The sequence below is a fragment of the Mesoplodon densirostris genome, chromosome 11 (genome assembly GCF_025265405.1).
Source record: "Mesoplodon densirostris isolate mMesDen1 chromosome 11, mMesDen1 primary haplotype, whole genome shotgun sequence".
Classification (NCBI taxonomy): Eukaryota; Metazoa; Chordata; class Mammalia; order Artiodactyla; family Ziphiidae; genus Mesoplodon; species Mesoplodon densirostris.
Genome location: NC_082671.1, coordinates 98,309,194 through 98,330,018, shown reverse-complemented (window position 1 = coordinate 98,330,018; position 20,825 = coordinate 98,309,194). Strand labels below are relative to the sequence as shown.

The following is a 20,825-nucleotide window of genomic DNA, read 5'->3' as shown; positions in this document are numbered from 1 at the left end:
ACCAGCAACGTCATACATGACCTTCCTGGACATCCTGTTTGGTGATCAGCTTCTAGGAAGGCTGCAAAATGTAGTGTAGCTGGATGGAGTTTGATGGACAATTAGGAGTTTTGTTTTGTTTTTTTTAACCACAAATACTTTTCATTCCATAGGCAAAGTAAATACCAGATTTTATATGTAAATAATTGTAACTTGTTAATGTTATAATGGACATTTTATTCGACAATAAAAAATTGTTCAGGGAGGTAAATAATAGCTGAAAATAAAGTCTCATAGGTGGTGTGCTGGAGGTAGAGAAGGAAAACATCTTCAGTGATGTTTTCCTCAGCATATAGAATGCTAATTGTATTAGGCAGTGGGCTCAGAAAGATGAATGGTTCCTGCCCTCAAGCTCTTAGTGTGCCTGGTGAGAACAACACAAAAGCAACTGTGTGTAATATAACGATAAAATTTTTAGCACAGAGGAAGAAGGGACCAGTCTGGCCCCAGTAGCTGAGAGAAGCCTTTGGTGTGGAAGTGATGCGTTAGTTGAGTCGTGAAAGAAAAATAGAAATATGTGCCCCATACACACCTCCTTATAGATGTCCCTGGTCTGCAGCAGATTTATCCAAGTGTTGGACCTGACATAGTTAACGATGAAGGTGTGCGCTGTAAAGACAAACAATGGTTGTCTTTGCTGGCCTAAGTTAGGCCAACAAGATGAATTAAATGGGAAACGAAATAGAAAGATTGTTGAAGAATAAAGGAAGGAGACAGACAGTTACTAAAGTCAACAAGGGGCAGAGGAGAAAAAGAAAACAATATGTTCCTCCAGCTGGAAGTGCAAGGAATTGGTAACGATTATTCTTCTGTTGACAAGCACCTGTACCTGTTGTATTGTCACCAACTTTAGGACAGCTGGGGACATCATCAACTTTCAGTTTCTGACCTTTAGTAATAAATGTATGAAACTATGAAATTATTTGACCTGACATAATTTTCATAGCAAGCAGAGGATAAAGCTAATTAACATAAATTGAAGACACTGATTGTCTTAGTGATGCAAATAAAGATATGAGGATAGAATCATATTTCAAGTATATGAAGTGAAATATTTTCATACAAGACTTTTCAAAATCAGTAAATATGTACACATGGGAAATGATGCTGTTAACATTATTAATTCGTTTGACAGTTTTATGCTAATATTTTTGCCATTTGTACTAGTTAAATAAGTGTTAGTAAATCAATGCATATTGCATTCAGCAGAATTATTGTGAAGATTGGAGCTCTTGGGGAAATTGATTGTTCATTTTCTCCTACCATACTTGATTTAAGATCATTTTGTTTCTGTTATAAAGCTGAATTATGTTAGCATTATCATATATAGTTTTTATGGGAAATTTGATCTATTTATGGATATTTATGATATATTCTTGGCATGTGTGATGATCTGTGTTGCTTTGTTTATTAGTTACTAGGGTATGCGTTATATTTGTGAATTTTTCATTTTTTAAAGATATGTGTGCCTCCTTTTGATCTTAATGCTGTTGAGAACAGACCCAACTATTGGAATGATCTCATGTCCTTGTACCACTCCTGGGATATTTAGCAACTTCTCAGTGTAAATTGAGCCATTTATATATATTGATTGACTTTCAGGGTGTATTGACCAACAAAACCATTAAAGGTTAACAGGAACACAGGCAAATTCTGGGAAGTGGGGTTGGTGTACCCAGACTAGTTGTCATGTTTTATGTACTGTCTGTAAAAATTCTGGGGGTGTTTGTTCAATTAAAGCTTTGATTAAATAATCAGTGCAGAATTGTTCTAAATGATTCAAGGTTCCTGTTGACATCTCTTGCTTCTTTTATATTTGTCTTTCTTTATGAGAGGAAAAATCAAAGAAACCATTTTTCCCCCTCTCAAAATTGAGACATACAAACAATTCATAAAGAAAAAACATTCTTACATACTTTTTGTATTGACTTAATTATTTTTAATGTGCAATTAAAACTAAGTTTTAATATCCTTTATTTATAGCTCATTACATATATAAAGCCGTACCTGATATATAAACAGGATAAAAACAAATGTACAAAGTCGGTCAATCTCCAATTGACAATATTAATTTCATATAGTGAATGATATTGAGCTAGAATGGAATGACTGATTGCAAGGTGCTTATGGTTTGAGTGCTGTGGCCCTGGGTCCTTTGAGTTTGGCAACACTTTCCCTATGATGCCTCAATTCTCTTGTCACATTGTAGTACTTGAACTTTCATAAAGCCTTTTATTATACAATTTTATTATAAAAAATCATGATATCATTTGGCTTTTAATTAATATACATGAGATTATAAAAAACAAATACAAATAAATACAGTGAAATTGCATGAGTGCTCATATAATCCAGAATATGTTTTGCCTTATTTTTAAAAATGATCATCAAAATTAAAACACAAAATTAAAAAATTCTCATAGAAGACTCATGGACAACTGTGAGAATATCTCCACAGACCCCAGGTTGAGAAACACAACATTATACAATTTATTAGACCAAGAGAAAGGAATGTAGTTTTAATTTACTTACTGCTGCTTAAAAAAGTATTCTCCATTAGCCTTTTAATGTGGTGTTTATAGCAGCCACACTGTAACTGTTTTAAAATATTAACTTTGTTTTACATTTTGCATGCTTATTACTGTATATACAAACATGTAGAGCAATAATTATTATCATGGCTTTTATGTTCATTGAAGAATATAGCCATATCTAGATGACTTACATAAATTTGTATTGAATTGAATGTTCTTTATTAATAAAACACAGTGGATTCTGTACCTTTTTAAACATAAATTTGGAAAAATGTATATTTTAACCACATTTTGTTAGATTTTTTTAGAAGGTCTATGTAAAGATATGTGAGTGTAAAATTGTGAAAAATGACTTCTCTAATAGTTGAAATTTGTTTCATTTCAGTCCAGGTGGGTTATATTTTTAAAAATGTAATAAAACTTGCTTCAGGACTTGGAATATTTTCTTTAGAAATGCTCTAGGAAACATACAGAAAGTAATCAACTTTGACTTCAGCTATGCTTTAAAAATTCATTTGAGAACTCTTTAATTGGAATTTGTATGATATTTCTCCATATATCTCTGAATGGTACTTTTCTGAGTGGTGCTTGTGTTCCAATCTAGCTACCAAACTGCTTAACACATAAAATAGCTGAAATACAGTGCATTAGCAGTGACAAATAATAAACTCAATATTCATAATTCAAGGGATTAAGGGAGGGAAATAAAATGAATACAAATGAAAAATTATTGGCAATATTGGTGCTAGAGAAAAGCAGGTTCAATTAGAGGAAAGTGTAGAGATAGAGACCAGTGAGTTAGTTTTGAGAGGTCTTTCTGAGCATTTTAAAGAGCTACAGAGGTTGATGTATTAAATGGAGGAATCTGTGAGAAGGAGATTTGCCTGAGGTGGGATAAGCTGAGGGATGGGGTGAACAGTGGAGGGAAAGGGGGACGTCGTAGATGTCCCAAGGACAAAAGGAGGACTTTGCGAGGATCAACTGGAAACAGATGCATGAGGGAACCCTAGAGTTTGGCTTTTTTGGTAGATGGAAGGCGGGGAAAGGGTCAAGATCATATGTAAATTGGGTCTTATCATTTTCGGAGTGTCTATTTTAAACCTCTGGTATACAATGCAGCAAAACCATATTTTCAGACAGTCTTCAGTTTTAGACACAATATCATTTGAATATCGTAGTTTTAAATGGTTCTGACTGTGTGTAGTCACTACCTAAGTTCTTCTGATTCTATCTCTCAGCTATCCTGGTTAGCTTCTTTAACAACACAACTCTCTTGCTAATATGCTCACCTGTCTTACCTGTTGTTGTTTTACCTCACCTCTGTGGTGGAACTCCAGACCTGGATCAACCCAATTCTTTATTTAAAAAATTTGTTTTTATTTTGCCTACTGTGTTTACTTTGTTTTTTTTTTAAACATCTTCATCGGAGTATAATTGCTTTAAATTGTTGTGTTAGTTGCTGCTGTATCACAAAGTGAATCAGTTATACATATACCTATGTCCCCATATCTCCTCCCTCTTGCGTCTCCCTCCCACCCTCCCTATCCCACCCCTCTAGGTGGACACAAAGCACCGAGCTGGTCTCCCTGCACTATGCGGCTGCTTCCCACTAGCTATCTAGTTTACATTTTGGATCAACCCAGTTCTTTGTTATCTTCATTCCTGTATTTTAATATGTTGAATCCTGTTGGAGGAAAATTAACTCACTAAAAATACGGGTTTACTACAAATTCATGGTCCCTGGTATCCACTGGGGCTTCAGTGCTGTATTTTTTTCTCCTTTAGCATTCCCTTAATAAGTTTTGTCTTCTGCCCTCCAAAGGCCATTTTAAACTTTTGACCTTCCCATCTCCATGCCTCAAGCTTAACAGGGAACACTGATTCAAACCCAGGAACCAACTTTGTGAACAAAATCACTTTCCAACCAGTTGCTAAAACCAAACATCTGGGCCCATTTCTTCCCTTCCTCCCATTATTCCCTACATCCATCAATCATCAGTCCCTATACAGTCTACGTGAAGTATTTCTCAAGTCGTATTATTTCTTTTTATCCCCAGTGTCACAACCCTAGATCTTGCAATAATAATTGCATTGCAAGAATAAGGAAAATGCCTGTTCTACAGAGGATTTAACACTTTTCAATTATTACACATTGAACTTAGGATAAATCTAAACTTTGGACAGAACTTAAGGCTCTGAAAGATACAGTATATGACACCATACCTTTCCAGGCCATCTCACAACCTTTTTCACCCTGAATTCTTGCTCTATCCATTCTGAACTGCCTTTACTTTCTCAGGCAAATTACTGATCCAAATAGCAAATTCCATGAGGATTAGGAACTTTGGCAGAAATTATCAAGTGAGTAAAAGCAGGAGGAAGTCATTATTACTCGACCATTAATGACTAGAGTGGAAAGATGTTAAAATGGGAAAAAGTGGAGGCAATAATTAATTATTTCTTTTCTATATAATTCCTTTCCTTTTTATTACACATTCTGTAGTCATGTCATGAGTAAATGGTAGGCATCAATTACATTTTCTATTCTTTTAGACCTTGGACTTCTCCTTGATGTAAGATTATTTTCTCTGTCTGGCCTGAATGTTACATAGAGGTACTATTTTAAAATGAACAAAGTGTCCTTTATAAGATGTGATAAATTTTGATGATGTACTTGTAAATCACAACATATGAGTATTAAAGAAATGGAAGAACATATTCCTTATCAAGTCTATGAGCACATATGCATAGGGAAATGTAGGATTGAACTAATTTTCTGTGAAATATAGTCTGAAATCACATTAGTCTTGAAAGCTCACAGATTATTGAAATTGTGGTTAATTTGAGCCTGAACTAAATGGATTAAACAATTCTCCATTTCATTCTGCTTGCAAATACACAGTCTTAAAATGACGAAATATTGATTGAAACCCACCTGTGAAGAAAATGGGAATGAGAAAAATGATTATTCTGAGTAATGATATTTATTCCTTCATGTGGAGAAAATTATTTGAAAGGAAATGTGTTAGTAAATGTTTTCTAGCTCACTGTCAGATAACTGTTTTGAAAATTAGATACTACTTTGTACTTTTTTTTAATAGAATTCTGTTTTTAAATATGAACATATATTCTCTGTTTTAGAGAGTAATAATACATTTTACTCTTGAATATAAATGGTATACTTTTATTTTTTGAGGAAAGATTTCTCTTCTTTTAATGACATCACATCACCTCCACATTGAAAGGAATATCTCACAATTGAATGGACTTAATATAGCGTCATATTTAAATGAGAATTATCTCAATTTCATATCCAATAAATAGGCACTGTCTTAAAAAGTTACATTTCTGGAAGCTTCTTATGTTAGATGAAAATATTTTGCATTCCTGAAAGATTTCCTTTCAAAAAGATAGTTTTAGTATTATTTCAGATCTTAAGCAGTTTTAGTATAACTGATTCTTCTCACAGGTATTTATTTACCTGGATGCATGGCTGGTGCATGACCAAAAGAAGAAACAATTCATTAGAGGTAAATTTTTACCTTTTTCGTGGCTCTCTATGTGTGTACAAGAAAAACCAAAAACGTGTGTATGATGTCTGTGTATGTACAAAATATGTGATTAACTTACATGTTTAAAAGTAAAATGCAGGTATTTTAGGTAATTATCTCTTTCTATGAGAAATTCTATATATTCTGAAGAACAGGTCATTCATCTCCAATTTTAATAAACTGTTTCCTCAGATATTATAATTGATTTTTAAAGTAGTTACATTTTCTGATATTGATTCGACCAGGGTTTGCATAGTAATATCATCGCCGCTGAAAAACATGCTTTCTCTTGTGTTCTCTTTCATGTAATTTTCTTTGACATGGCCCTGAGGTTGCCTCTGATTGTTATGTTTTTACTATAATTGGGACACCAACGCTGTCTTTGTCATACAAACATAATTTTCTTAGATGGACACACTGGCAGTTTGTGAAGCAAGTGCTAATTTACTCTATAGAACATAGTCTTTGATCAGTTTTGACTAATGTTTATTTTTGTCTCATGGGCTTTTGGTCATGAAATTCTACTAAGTCGCAGACTGCTTTTTTTTCCAATATGGTTTATTACAGGATATTGAATATAGTTCTCCGTGCTATACAATAGGACCTTGTTGTTTAAACATCCTATATATAATAGTTTGTATCTGCTAGTCCCAAACTCCCCATCCATCCCTCCCCCGCCTCCCACCATGGTCTGTTTTCTATGTCTGTGAGTTTGTTTCTGTTTCATAGATAGGTTCATTTATGATTATTATATTATTATTATTATAGATTCCACATATAAGTGACATCATATGGTATTTGTCTTTCTTCACAGACTGCTTTAGAATGAAGATTTTCCAGAATGAGTACATAAAAATTTTACTGAAATTTTTTTCATTATTTATGCTTACATGTTTTTATTTTACCATTCTAAAATTTAAAGTTTTTACTTACATCTAAACCAAATATATGTGTGTTATATATAAACCAAATATATGTGTATACCATTTTATATTACATAAATATTTGTTGCATTTTCTTATTTTATCATTACTATTTATGTATGATATATTTTCCTGGACTGTGAATTTCTTTGCCTTAAGGAACATATCTTCCTCATTTTTGCACCTGCCGACTTGACCTCAATATAGGACACATAGCAGATATTATATAACTTGAATCAATGGCAGGATACTTAGATATTAAAATAACTTTAAATTAGTACCAAAATAATAATTAGTTTATGTAATAAATAACTAGTGGGAAAAAGCAAACACTGTTGTTCTAAATGAATATGTATATATACATTTGTTTCATTTCTTCAGGCTTCGTCCCCAGCTCCGTTATCCTCATGTTAGAGGAGTATCATGGCCTGACCATGATTGTATGGGTTATGTATTGCACTTGATGTCAGAAAGAAAACCAATTTTAGTGATTTGTGCCTGTGTACGACTATTAAATAGTTGATAAATTAAAATAGTTCTAAGAAGGTGCAAAGATTAATATGGATTGCGTGAGTGGCATATGATTTAATTTTTTTCTTCAGTTGAAAAACTGTAGGTTATATGAAATACATGTTAAAATTTTTCCCTTTTGGATAATAATAGAAATTATAAATCTACAGTCAGACCCCTATGGTAGAATAAGAAAATAACATTGAATAAAAATAATATCTATCTTCCATTTGATAATTTTCCTTCAAAAAGCCAGTGAAAACAAGGTGAACCCTGAAATAGCAATAATCAAATTGTCCTTTTCGTTGGTTTCATCGAACTTTGAGTGATTATGAACTCTTAAGTGACTGAATTTCTAGATATTTGCTCTAGTTGCTCACTGTTGCTTACACTTATCTTCAAAATGATTATTTTTGCATCTGAGTAAGACTATTAAGTATTCTGTTCTGGGGTTTCCAAATTAACCAACACGAGATATAATATATTTTTTTAATAAATTGATTTATTTTTATTTTTTGCTTTATTGGGTCTTTGTTGCTGCGTGCGGGCTTTCTCTAGTTGTGGCGATCAGGGGCTACTCTTTGTTGCAGTGTGCGGGCTTCTCATTGCAGTGGCTTCTGTTGTTGCGCAGCACAGGGTCTAGGCGCACGGGCTTCAGTAGTTGTGGCACGTGGGCTCACTAGTTGTGGCTCGTGGGCTCTAGAGCGCAAGCTCAGTAGTTGTGGAGCACGGGCTTAGTTGCTCCGCGGCATGTGGGATCTTCCCGGACCAGGGCTCGAACCCATGTCCCTGCACTGGCAGGCGGATTCTTAACCTCTGCACCACCAGGGAAAGCCCAACACTAGATATGATATTAATGAGGAATATTTTTTAATGAAACATTCTCAAATATTTTCATGTTAAATCAATCCCATCTTTTGCTATGAGCTAATATTTCATTTTTCATTAGCTTATTTATTAGAAGCCTTACCTGAAACATATTTACCCATTCATTTTCATATTTATAAAAATAAATATATATTTTTTAAAATTTAGAAGTAACAATGGAAAATTTTACTGGAGTGACATTTAGCCCCAGAAACTACTAAAAAGGATATTTTTCTCTATTGATCATATAAAACTTTTGTCTTCAGAGCAACTTTGGTGTGGTTAGTATCGTTATCTAAACATTGAGGAGTAGCTCCAAGAAGGGAGGTTAACAAGGCCAAATGGGCACCATCTATTGGTGATACAGACATAGTGCAGCTTAATTTGACTGAAGATTGTCTTCAAGGCAGTGGTTAACAGCTCAGATGCCTGCAGGAACCAGGCAGATAATGTAAGTGGGAGACACGGATGAGAGAAAAATCAATTATCTGTATATATCACATCTCTATGGTTATGGAACTATGGTGTAAGCACATGACAAAGTAAACAGGATATAGAAGAATATATTTTAAACCCAGAAGGAAAGAAAAATGCAACCTCTGTTATAAATAGCCCTAGGGAATAGCAACTTCATGGCAAACCCAGCAGCTGATCATTGGGTTCAATTGATTGTTGTCATTCAAGAACACAGACCCACTGTCGCTAGACCTTCCAGTTTTTCAAGAGAACCTGGAAATCTGAATTTGCATATGAAACCTTCTAAGTTTAATATGTTGGCTCATTTTTTTTTTTTTTTTAGGTGTGACATGACCCCACCTTAAATACATCTTGGGGCTACATTTAGCCATTGTGAGATCCTTCTTTTAAAGAAAGTCTTGAATTTATTGATTTCATTTCTTTCAGAGGACAGAAAAATTTTGGACATCTTCCAGCAACATTGTGAAGTAAGACAGGATTATAAAGTTACTGAATCATTTTGCTAGATTGGGTTTTGGTTGAAAATTCTTTTTATTCAACACTATTTAAGATGCCAAGGCTATAGCTGTAAATAGGACAAACTCTTCTCGTTGGTCTCTCCCAGTGCTGTACCTTAAACAGGACACCCAGTAATGCGATCCCAGAGCATGGCCACTTTCTGCAGGGTTTACACTGAGATGTTTGGATATAACGTTTAGTGTTTGTCTTGGTTCTTGAGCTCCATATAATAGAATTTAAGTTCATGATTGATATTACTTTGATTTATCTTTCTTGTAACTTTCTACTGGGCAACTTGGGGCTCTTAAAAAACTGCACTAAATTAGAGTTTGCAATATAGGGCAGGATAAAACACTGAGAGAGTTGTTTGTTACTGTCTTTCCCCAGAGCCCTTAACCTTGACCACATCTTTCCCCATCTGCACAGAGGAAGGGAATAGAGAGAAAAAGGAAGCATGATCAGGATTCAGAACCCTTTGAACTTGTTCAAAAAGTAGGAGAGGCAGAGTGAAATGAAAGGAACCTCAAATAGCAGTGTGGCCTAATTCCTTCTCTCAGGCCTCCTCTGTTTACTAGCTTGAACAGTCACATTTAAAGCCAAGCCATAGTCTTTCCATTTGCCCCGTGGATCCCTACTGACCCTGTAGCTCTCTGACCTGATCTATGACCACTTTCTCACTTGTTCTTTCTGTTTCAGCTCCCCTGGTCTCCTCTACGTTCCTCAGTCACATCACCTATGATCCCCCTTATGCCACTGTACTGGTGCCCTTTCTGCCTGAAATAGTATGCTCACAGGTATCCACTTAGTCTCAACCTCTTATGTGTCATTGCTAAAATGTCACTTTCTTAGGTCTATCTTTTTTTGGGGGGGGGGCTGTGCTGCGGCATGCGGGATCTTAGTTCCCCAACCAGGGATTGAACCCGTGCCCCCTGCAGTGGAAGTCTGTGTGGAGTCTTAACCACTGGACCACCAGGGAAGTCCCTTTTGGGACTATTCTGATCGTCCCATTGAGAATTACATCCCCTGCACTCCCAATCCCCTCTATTTTGCTCTATTCCCCCATCAAATAGCACTCAATACCTTTTAACATAATACATAATTATTACATTTATTGCATATCCTCTGCTAAAACATAAGTACTCTGATAGAGATATTTGTCTTGTTTGATTACTGATGTATCAGAAAACAGTGTGTGTGATGTATAGAAACTCAATATATATTTTTTTAAAATAAAAGAATGTTGAACTTGTTAGATCCTCACTTAGATCTGGCATACTTCCCACAGCTTGCTGTAATTGCCCATGGAAAGGTTTCTTGCAACAAATTTTATCATGTGTAGGCTTTTGATCTTAACTGTTTCCTTCAACAGTTAACCCAACATATAACTAAATTTGTAATTATTTTATTTTTCTGCACACTTGACAGATTCCCCCTTTAGCATAAAAGCTCCACAGGGACAAGTCTTTGTCTTTGTTTTTCAGTGTTGTGTTCCCAACCCTAAACACAATGTCTGGCGCATGATAGTTGCTTAGTAAAAATGTTGTTGAATGAATAATTAAGCAAATTTAAGCCATGGAATTCATATGGCATAATAATAGTAAGTTGGTTTATAGTCAATTATTATAATCCAGATGTCTGTTATTATTGTCACCATCTAAACTCTTACCACCATCATCAAATATGTATTTCTCAGACTTCTATAATCCATTACAGGTGGGGGGGCGGTGATCATCTTCTTGCATTACTGTCGTAACTGAGAAGTTTAGTGAATTATCACAGAGAACACTTTGCTGATCTGATGATGTTGTTATAGGTCTCTAAGCTGGCTGGTGTTTTGGTCAAGCATGATGTCAAGAAGGGTGACACCGTGGTTATCTACATGCCCATGATCCCCCAGGCGATGTACACCATGCTGGCGTGTGCTAGGATAGGAGCCATCCATAGTCTCATATTTGGGGGATTTGCATCCAGAGAACTAAGCAGTCGCATTGATCATGCAAAGGTAAGTGCTTTATTTGGAGAAATCAAGTAGTAGCTGCATATAGTACAGCTGTATTTATCTGTGGATGAACCATCAAAGAATGATCTGTACTTATTAGATCCTCCTATCAAATGAGATAAAGTTTACTTTTAATTTGGTGTACACTGTTAACCAAAATTTTATTTTCGAGTCAGTCCTATGTGGTAGACATCTTTCTAGATACTGTGAAGAATATAACATATAAGGTGCAAGCCTTTCAAGTTAACTTGCCATATATTTGTGTAAGACATTTAAGAAAAATAATAACTAATTTACTCATTCAACGTGTATTTATTAAGCTTCCACTCTATGCCTGGTACTGTCCTTGGAACTGGTTAAGAAATGATACTTATCAAATGGATGGGACACATGACTAGTTTTATAATCTATATATTTCCAGGAATGGTGGTATAGCACAGTGGTTAAGGGGGTGTGTTAGGGACAGGTGAAGTTACACGTTTAGATGGGGTACTAAAATTACAAACTTGAAAGGCTGTTGTGAAATATCGTTGAGATATTGAGTTTAAAACACTAACACAGTGCCTGGCATATAACACTCATTAAAAAAAAAGGTTAGCTGTTATGATTCTATGAATTTAGAGCAGGAATCAGCAAACTTTTTTCTGTAAGTTACCAGATAGTAAATATTTTAGGCATTTCGGGTTACATGGTTTCTGTTGCAACTACTCAGCTGTGCTGTTGTAGCACAAAAACAGCCTTAGACACTGCAGGAACTAAGGGCAAAGCAGTGTTCCAGCAACACTTTACAGAATGTAATTTGGGCAGAGTTTGGCTCTGAATCATAGTTTGCAGATCCCTGATTTGGAGGCAGGAATGATATCGTTTAGTTGGGGTGGCTGAAGGCGGCTTCCTGAAGGAGGTGAGATTTGAGTTACGTCTTGGCTAAGATTCAGCTAGTTGAAGAGAATGACATGGTGGGGTCCAAAAGGCTAGAAAAAGAATAAGAGTCTAGCATGAGAGGCAGGAAAGGGTAAAAATTCATTTAAAGGACAGCAAATAGACCAATGTGATTGAAGAGGGAGAGAAGGTGAGCTTGAAAAGGAAGTTATTGTCTGAATTGCATCCTGTAGAGGCCGACCGGTCAAATTTTTGAGCAGGTGACTGTCACGTTTTAAGCAATGTTAAGAGGAGGCAAGTCTTGAAATATGATGTGAGTGGGAGAGAGGTTAGAACGAGAACCTTTGGTAGGTGGTCTCTTTGTGAATCAGTGGCTAGTGGGCAATGTGCAGGAGAGGGACAGCAGTGGGAAGACTAAAGAAGGAAGGTCATTATGGGAGTAGGAGATGACTGACCTTTACAGAGTTTTATAAGCCCAGGATGAGAAACATTCTTAACAACAAAAAAAAGGGAACTAATATATATTGAGGGTCCCCAGAGTACTAGGCATGGAGTGAGGTTTTACATATCTGACTTCATCTGGTAATAGATCAGTTATTAGAAGTAGGAAGCTGGTTTGCACACTAACTGGCTGGACTCTCTTTTTTCTCTCTTTTTAAAAACATGTTGAGTTAGTGCTTATGAAGGGAAATCTAGGGGGAAATATCAGTCACTGATCTGCAAATCAGTGGGCAGTTGGAGACTTCTCTGAGGAAGCTATAGACTCTAGCTTTTCAGCTACAGAAATCTTAAACACCATTTGGGCAAAGGGATGAGATATATTGTTTCTTTTTTAAAAGATTTTATATGATGTGGGAAAATTTATATATATATATATATATATATAAATAAGAATTTATAAAACTTATGCTGTATCACTGGAAGAGTTTTCATCCATAAGACACACACACATAGATACCTCCCCCACCCCCAACCTTGTTAAGAAGTTTAGGCAGTAAATGCATATTCTTATGGGCGGGACCATTGAGCAAGTCCAATTAATGGCGAGGAGATGGAGATAGAGATACATACCTGAGATATTTGGATGATAATTGAAACCAGGGATGATTTTGATGTCATAATTTTCAACTAATTAGGCCAAAGAAAAAGTTTTATTTTAACAGATGAAGATGGGAAGAATGTAGTCCACTTGAGATGGAATAAAACCTCCAATAAAAGGCTGTTAATAGAAATGTGAAAGGGATTATTTTCTAGAGGAAGACTCTAGTTTTGACTTTATTAAATTATTCAACTTTTGATATATTCTATATATGTTTTTAATCTGATGTGTAACTTACTTTCACTTATTCAGAATTCAGAATTCTAATCTTAGGGAATGTTATCTGGAGTTATTTTTGTACATATTTCAGATATTAAAATGTGAATTATAGTCAAATGTCTGACCTTTAAAAATATTAAAAAAGGATACAAGATTTACTTTTTCATTTCTTTCCTTTTTTTTTTTTTTTTTTTTTGCTTTTAAAAGGCAGCTTGAAATAGTGGAAAGAGGAAGATTCTGAAATCAGTCAGTACTGGCCCTCTTTCTGATTCCAACACTTCTAACCTGGAGCAAGTTATGCAACTGCACTGAGCCTCAGCTCCATGAATATTAAATGATATTAAAACCCAGAAAGTGCTATATATGCATATATTTGGCATTATATAAACCTTCCCTAGATGAAATGTATTGTAACCAGAAATCAAAATTCAGGAATAGGTGCACTATGTTGGACTGATTAGCTTTCTCCTGAGTAAATTATTATCTGTTTCCTTTGCTTTGGATTTCTCCGTGAAGAAACAGTGCACTTAAAAGAACAAAGATATGTTTGTTTTGCAGATTAATGAGAATTTTGGTTCAGTGCCACAAATATTTGTTGAGAGCTTATGGTATGGCAAGCATTGTAACAGGCATAGGAGACAGGGAGGTAACAGGGTCCAAATTTGGCCTTGGAGAGCTTCCTGTGCAGAGGTGGGGACAAAGGAACACTTTGACTATAGTTAGATATCTGAAGCCTGCTCAGAATCTACCAGGGAAGGAAGATTGATCCTAAGCCTTTTCGCTGCACCTGTGCATATCTTGAAGAATGACTAGCAAGTTGTCAGGTAAAGAAGAGTGCCAGTGTGTCTTAATGACGGGGGCATGTTCAGGCTTTGTGGGGCTTGAAACTTAAATGAGGGCCCTTTTAAGAAAAATATGACAAAATTACAATATAAGATTTGGTGAAAATGAGTATGTATTTGGAATGAGAAAACAATCATAAAATAATTATTGGAGATTCAGGTCTCTTCCTTCTGAGGTCTCTCTAGGTGTTCAAGCAGAGATGCTTGCATAAAAAACTTTAGAAATGCTTCCTAATAGCAGTCAGGCTGGGTCTCCCCCGCTAAGAAATGCTACAACTTCAGCAACAACCAGCTGTTATGCAGGCCTCTGCAAGTGAGGGGGCCCTAGGCTTCCATTTCACTGGTTCATGGCAAATTGACATCTACCTGATTTAATGAATTCTTTTGAAAGTATTTTTTAACAGCTCATGTTTATTAGCCAGAAGCATCATTAAGTGTGGAATTCTGAACAGGTAAGTGAGATTTATGTGGAAGTGGTTAGGGCTATAACATTTAAAAATAGCTTATTGGTTTTCAGGCCATTTATTTAATAGAGAACAGAATCATTCAAACGTTTCTTAAGAAATGTTAAATTGTCAGCCTGCATCTGAAATATTGTGGTTACCTTAATTAGGATGGTTAAGCTTTCTCATGTATTTATTTACTTATTTTTCATTGTAGCCCAAGGTCGTTGTTACAGCATCATTTGGCATTGAACCTGGAAGGAAGGTAGAATACATACCACTTCTAGAAGAAGCTCTGAGAATAGGACAACACAAGCCAGATAAAGTTCTCATTTATAATCGTCCAAATATGGTAATCTGAATATTGAATTTGGTCCTTTCTTATGGTGATGTGCTAAGGATGACTCTTTTTGACCATTTGAAAGGAACACTTGATTTATAAACTATTGAATATACAATACTTCAGGAATGTCACTATTTTTGGCAAAAAAGAATGATCTTTTCTGTCATTATAAAAAACGAGCTTAAAACAAAGAGTGGGACATAAGAGTATCTGTAATATTAATGAATTAGAATTAATGTATAGTCTATTGTGGTGTCTTTTATTAACTTACATTATAACTATAATAATAATACAGTTGACCCAATGCGGGGGTTAGGGACACTGGCCCACTGGGCAGTTGAAAATCTGCTTATAACTTTTGACTCCCCCATAAGCTTACGTAATAGCCTACTGTTGACTGGAAGCCTTACCAATAACATAACCAGTTGATTAGCACGTTATATGTATTATATACTGTGTTCTCTTATAATAAAGTAAGCTAGAGAAAAGAAAATGTTATTAAAAAAATCATAAGGAAGAGAAAGTAGATTTATAACTATATTTACTCATACCATAAGTTTATGTCATCTGTTTACAAGATGAATTGTCTATCAGTACCTGCATCAATATTGGTTTATATGATACAAAACACTGTAGATGTTCTACGTATTACAACACTAAACATCAAAAATGAAAAGATAATGTGAAAAACAAATTCATATTTAGGTATAATGATTCATGCATTGATAAAGAAGAAGCAGCAATATGATTGCTTCATGGTAGCCCAGCCTACACACTAATGAGTGAATAATTATACAGTTTTTATGGCATATGACATTACAGTCATATTCATACTACAGTATTAGAAACACCATTAAATTTTTTAGCAAACCACTTACCTGTGATGATAGGCTGATACCCAGTTTTTCCAGTTACCAGAGAAAGAGGCATACTGTATAGTAATGTAATTCTTTGAAAGCAAAGTTATAAAACATTAAGAAAACTATCACATTATTAATTTTATATTAAATATCGCTTACCTTATGCCTATGTAAGGATAAGCTAGTATCTACATATATGCATTCATGACATAACTTTTTCTTATTTTTTTTGATATTTCTAAGCAATGTGGTTCACCTGCAAGTTTTGTCAGGGTCATGATCTGAATGTGTATACTCTGACTGGATGCTTAATCTCTCAGCTACCCAGTCTTGATTAATTTGCATTTAAAATGTCTTTTAAAAAGTTTAGAAAAAGTGATTGGTCTGGAAATAAAAACCATGTTCAGGAAAACAAAATATGAATATTCTAAACAGATAAATTATTCTGTGATCTCTGAAGGAAGGAAAAGCAGTAAATACATCAATGACTATATTTTACAATGCTTTTTCTAGCAAATTTGCCCTAATGATCACCTCATTTCTACATCCAAGCTAAGTCCCCAGCTATTTATACTGGGACCAATTTGGGTTTCTAGAAGATTAAAATTTTTTGCAGAAGGAAAATTGAAAGTGTGCAAAGAATCATGTATAATTTTGTAGAACTCTTGAGAGGTTATCTGTGGAAAATGCTTAAATGACAAGATATAAGAACAGAGAGCATTAAAGCTCTCTCATTTTGATTACCACCTAGCAATTCACATTACCATGTTAAATTCCTGTGTAGTTTTAGTAGTCTGTGGTTCATCAACTGTTGCACTCAATGATTTTAATATTTTTACTGTCTCGAAGAAGAATTTTAAGTTTCTTTCAGATGACCTCCAGCATGTTTTTAAAAAAGGCTTGTTGCTGTTCAATCAGGGAATGCAAAGTCAGTAATAAAGAAGGCTTTGGGTAAGAGAAGGTTAGAGGAAGGGTAGGAACAAACACACACAAGTGTTTAGTGTGTGTGTACTATTCACACATGTATGAATTCATGTAGAATTTACAAAAAACTTAATGCTAAGCACAAAGTACTTTCAGATACTCCTTATTTAATTCTTACATTCTTATAAACCAATAAAGTAGATGTTATTACTGGCCTCATTTTATGGATGAAGAAACTGAGTCATGGACAGGTCATAGCCCAAAGTCACAGCTAGTAAGTGGTGGAGCCAAGACTTAAACTCAATTTAATGACTTCTAACCAACAAGATATGTGCTATTTTCTTTTACTTTATAAATACATTGGATATGGATATGAATGTTTCCTATTCAGATTTTTCTCAGGCAAATATCTTCTTTTTCCTCTTTTTTATTATTAATTTTTGTACACTATCTCTATTCAGCATTATTCACATGTTAATATAATATGCACATTGTAGATACTCAAATTATTATTATTATTTTAATTTTTGAGATATAGTTTACATACAATAAAATGGACAGATCATAAGAGTACAGTTTGATGCAGTTTCAAAATTGCATGCACTTGTGTAACTACCATCCAAATCCAGATATAGAATTTCTCCATACTTGTTCCTTTTTCCAGTCAACCATTCCCCATCCCCAGAAGCAAATGCTTTCTGATTTGTATTGTCATAGATTATTTTTGTTCATTCCCAGGCATCATATAACTAGAAGCATACCGTATATACTCTATTGTGTCTACCCTCTTTTGTTCAATATGTTCTTGAGATATACTCCTTGTGTGGCACGTATCAGTAGTTTATTGTTTTTTTACTGAGTAGTATTTCATACCATAAATATATCAAAAATTGTTTTTCCATTCTTCTATTTATGGATATTTGGGTTATTTCTACTTTGGAGTTATTATGACTAAGGCTACTATGAATATTCTTGTACAAGTCTGTGTGTGGACCTGTGTTTTCATTTCTCTTGTGTAAATACCTAGGAGTAGAATTGCTGATTCATGTATTAGATGTATATTTGACTTTATAAAGAACTATTAAATAATTTTACAAAGTGAACATATCATTTTACTGTTCCACCAGAAAATTACAAGAGTTCCAGTTGCTCATTTTTATTATCATTTGGTATTTTGTAAAAATCTACTTTGATACATAACCATATAATCTTGCTTGTACTTTTTGTTGCATAGTGTAACTTTTCCGTCCCTTTCTTTTTTTTTCGGTACGCGGGCCTCTCACTGTTGTGGCCTCTCCCGCTGCGGAGCACAGGCTCCGGACGTGCAGGCTCAGTGGCCATGGCTCACAGGCCCAGCCGCTCCGCGGCATGTGGGATCTTCCCGGACCGGGGCACGAACCCGTGTCCCCTGCATCGGCAGGCAGACTCTCAACCACTGAGCCACCAGGGAAGCCCCCATCCCTTTCTTTTTAACCAGTAATGTGTTTATATTTTAAAACATTTTCTCTTATAGATAACATATTTTGGGGCCTTAATTTTTTTATCCAATCTGACCATCTCTGCCTTTTAAATAAATATTTAGTCTATTTACACTTGATTAAAAAAAAAAAGATGGTAGGCTTCTCTTCCCTCTTAATAGGTAGAGATCCACTTTCCCTTTCCCCCTCCCATAACTAGCTCCCTTTCTCTCCCTCTTTCTTTTTCTTGAAACCTTTCCCTCTGTTTTGACTTTCCTTTATTTTAGTTGGATGTCTCTTGTCCTTCATATCTGACATGCTGTTGAGGCACTTATTAAGCCCAGTGGATTGGTTTTGCTTTGAGCTTAGAGAGACACAAATTATGAGGCTCGGTGATGCATTTCATTAACCAGGATTGCATTTTTGCCAGAGGAAATAAAAACCTGGCTGCCACTCCTAAGTCTCAGGCAAACAATGACGGCTTAACTGGCAGGTCACATCAGTCACCCCTGGTGCTTCCCCCAGGACTGCATTTTAAGAATGATAACATTTAGGAAGGACATGTCTATAAAAGTAAACGCATGTATGTAAAGGCTAATGTTGATTTTTCCCCTCTCTTCCTTTCATCAGATCTTCTTTATACATTCCTGTATTTCTTAGCCTAAAGAATAACCATTCATTCAAGTCCTCATTTCATTTTATCTGCAATTATTTTTGTGATTAATCAATTGACCTTTTTTATTACACAGTGTTATGATTTTTTTATAGGTCCGTAATTGTGATGGCAAGGGCTTGATAATTTGAAATGAGTTGTGTTTATCTGATACATAAAAACAAATGGAAGTTTATAATTTGGTCACAGTTATCTGTTTTTATTTATCTAAATGGCATATCCAGGGCACATTCAAGGTGAGGCTGGAGAAACCAGTTGGGCCTAAAACTTCCCCTTCATGAAGGTCAACTCAGATTGTTGTCTATCAATGTGCGTATTCATATAGGCATCATATTTGTGATATTATATTGAAATGTTAATTTGTAAATGTACCCATTTAAATATATGACCGGTTTCTACAACCCTAATCAAAACATTAGGGAACCAGAAAAGTGGAAATGGCCTGGCTTTTAAAAATCTATCAGAGTCTCTGAAGTTAGTTCAGGGATTCACCTTGATGAAGTGAATGGCTACATATACTCTCTAGGTGGTGGACTTACTTTCACTGAGGAATGAGTAGTCTTGCCTTGTGCCTACTAACAAGTTCACCAACTGTAAACTTCCTGATGTATCATCTTGAGCTTAGTCAACATTTCATAAAATAACTAGATATGTACTGGATCATAACTAGAATTAAATAGCTATAACTCCCCACGAGAGTAATTTTTTCATAAGCCACTTCCTTCTTCTTAACCTATCTGCCTTATTTCATTGGCACCATTTTTAAAGAGGTCTGTCTAACTTAAGATGTGTCTTCCTAATTCATGGCTCTATTATTATAAAGTTTATAACACTAGAGCTTGGTTCTAGGAACAAAAAAGAAAACAAACATTTCTACCATATTAGTCAATAAAGTAGATGGAGGAAAACTTGGATAGCTTTTTGTGTATGTCTCATACTCTCATTAACTTCAAAACTGATTTTTGTTCTTGAAAAAGCAAAAGTAGATTACTCCTCCACCCCTGAAAGTTATTTAATATTCTCTCATTTGGAAAAATGGCCACAGTATTACTCTTAAATGGCCCTGTATAAAGAGACATTTTAGTGAGTTAGTTGAGATTTCATTGTGAAGACAGTAGTTCCAAAGTAAAAGAAATAGGTTATGAAAAATAGGAGTTAGGTCCATCCACGTCTCTACAAATGACCCAATTTCGTTCCTTTTTATGTCTGAGTAATATTCCATTGTATATATATACCACATCTTCTTTATCCATTCATCTGATGATGGACATTTAGGTTGCTTCCATGTCCTGGCTATTGTAAATAGTGCTGCAGTGAATATTGGGGTGCATGGATGGACCTAAAGTCTGTCATACAGAGTAAGTCAGAAAGAGAAAAACAAATATTGTATATTAACACATATATGTGCAATCTAGAAAAATGGTACAGATGAACCTATTTGCAGGGCAGGAATAGAGACACAGGGGTAGAGAATGGACGTGTGGACACGGGGCAGGGGAAGGGGGAGTGGGGTGAATTGGGAGATTGGGAATGACATATATACACTAACATGTATAAAACAGATAGCTAGTGAGAACCTGCTGTATAGTGCAGGGAGCTCAGCTTGGTGCTCTGTGGTGACCTAGGTGGGTGGGATGGGGGGATGGATTGGAGGGAGGTCCAAGAAGGAGGGGATATATATATACATA

The 20,825-nt window shown here is 35.2% G+C and overlaps 1 protein-coding gene across 3 annotated transcripts in view; it reads left to right on the top strand.

Moving 5' to 3' along the window:
- Positions 1 to 20,825, top strand: part of ACSS3 (acyl-CoA synthetase short chain family member 3) — a 142,083-nt gene that overhangs the window by 36,178 nt on the left and 85,080 nt on the right. For all 3 annotated transcript variants that reach the window (XM_060112955.1, XM_060112954.1, XM_060112956.1), the window contains exons 3-4: positions 11,213 to 11,401; positions 15,098 to 15,232. In XM_060112955.1, coding sequence (XP_059968938.1) covers positions 11,213 to 11,401; positions 15,098 to 15,232 — 324 coding nt within the window. The remainder of the gene's footprint in view (positions 1 to 11,212; positions 11,402 to 15,097; positions 15,233 to 20,825) is intronic.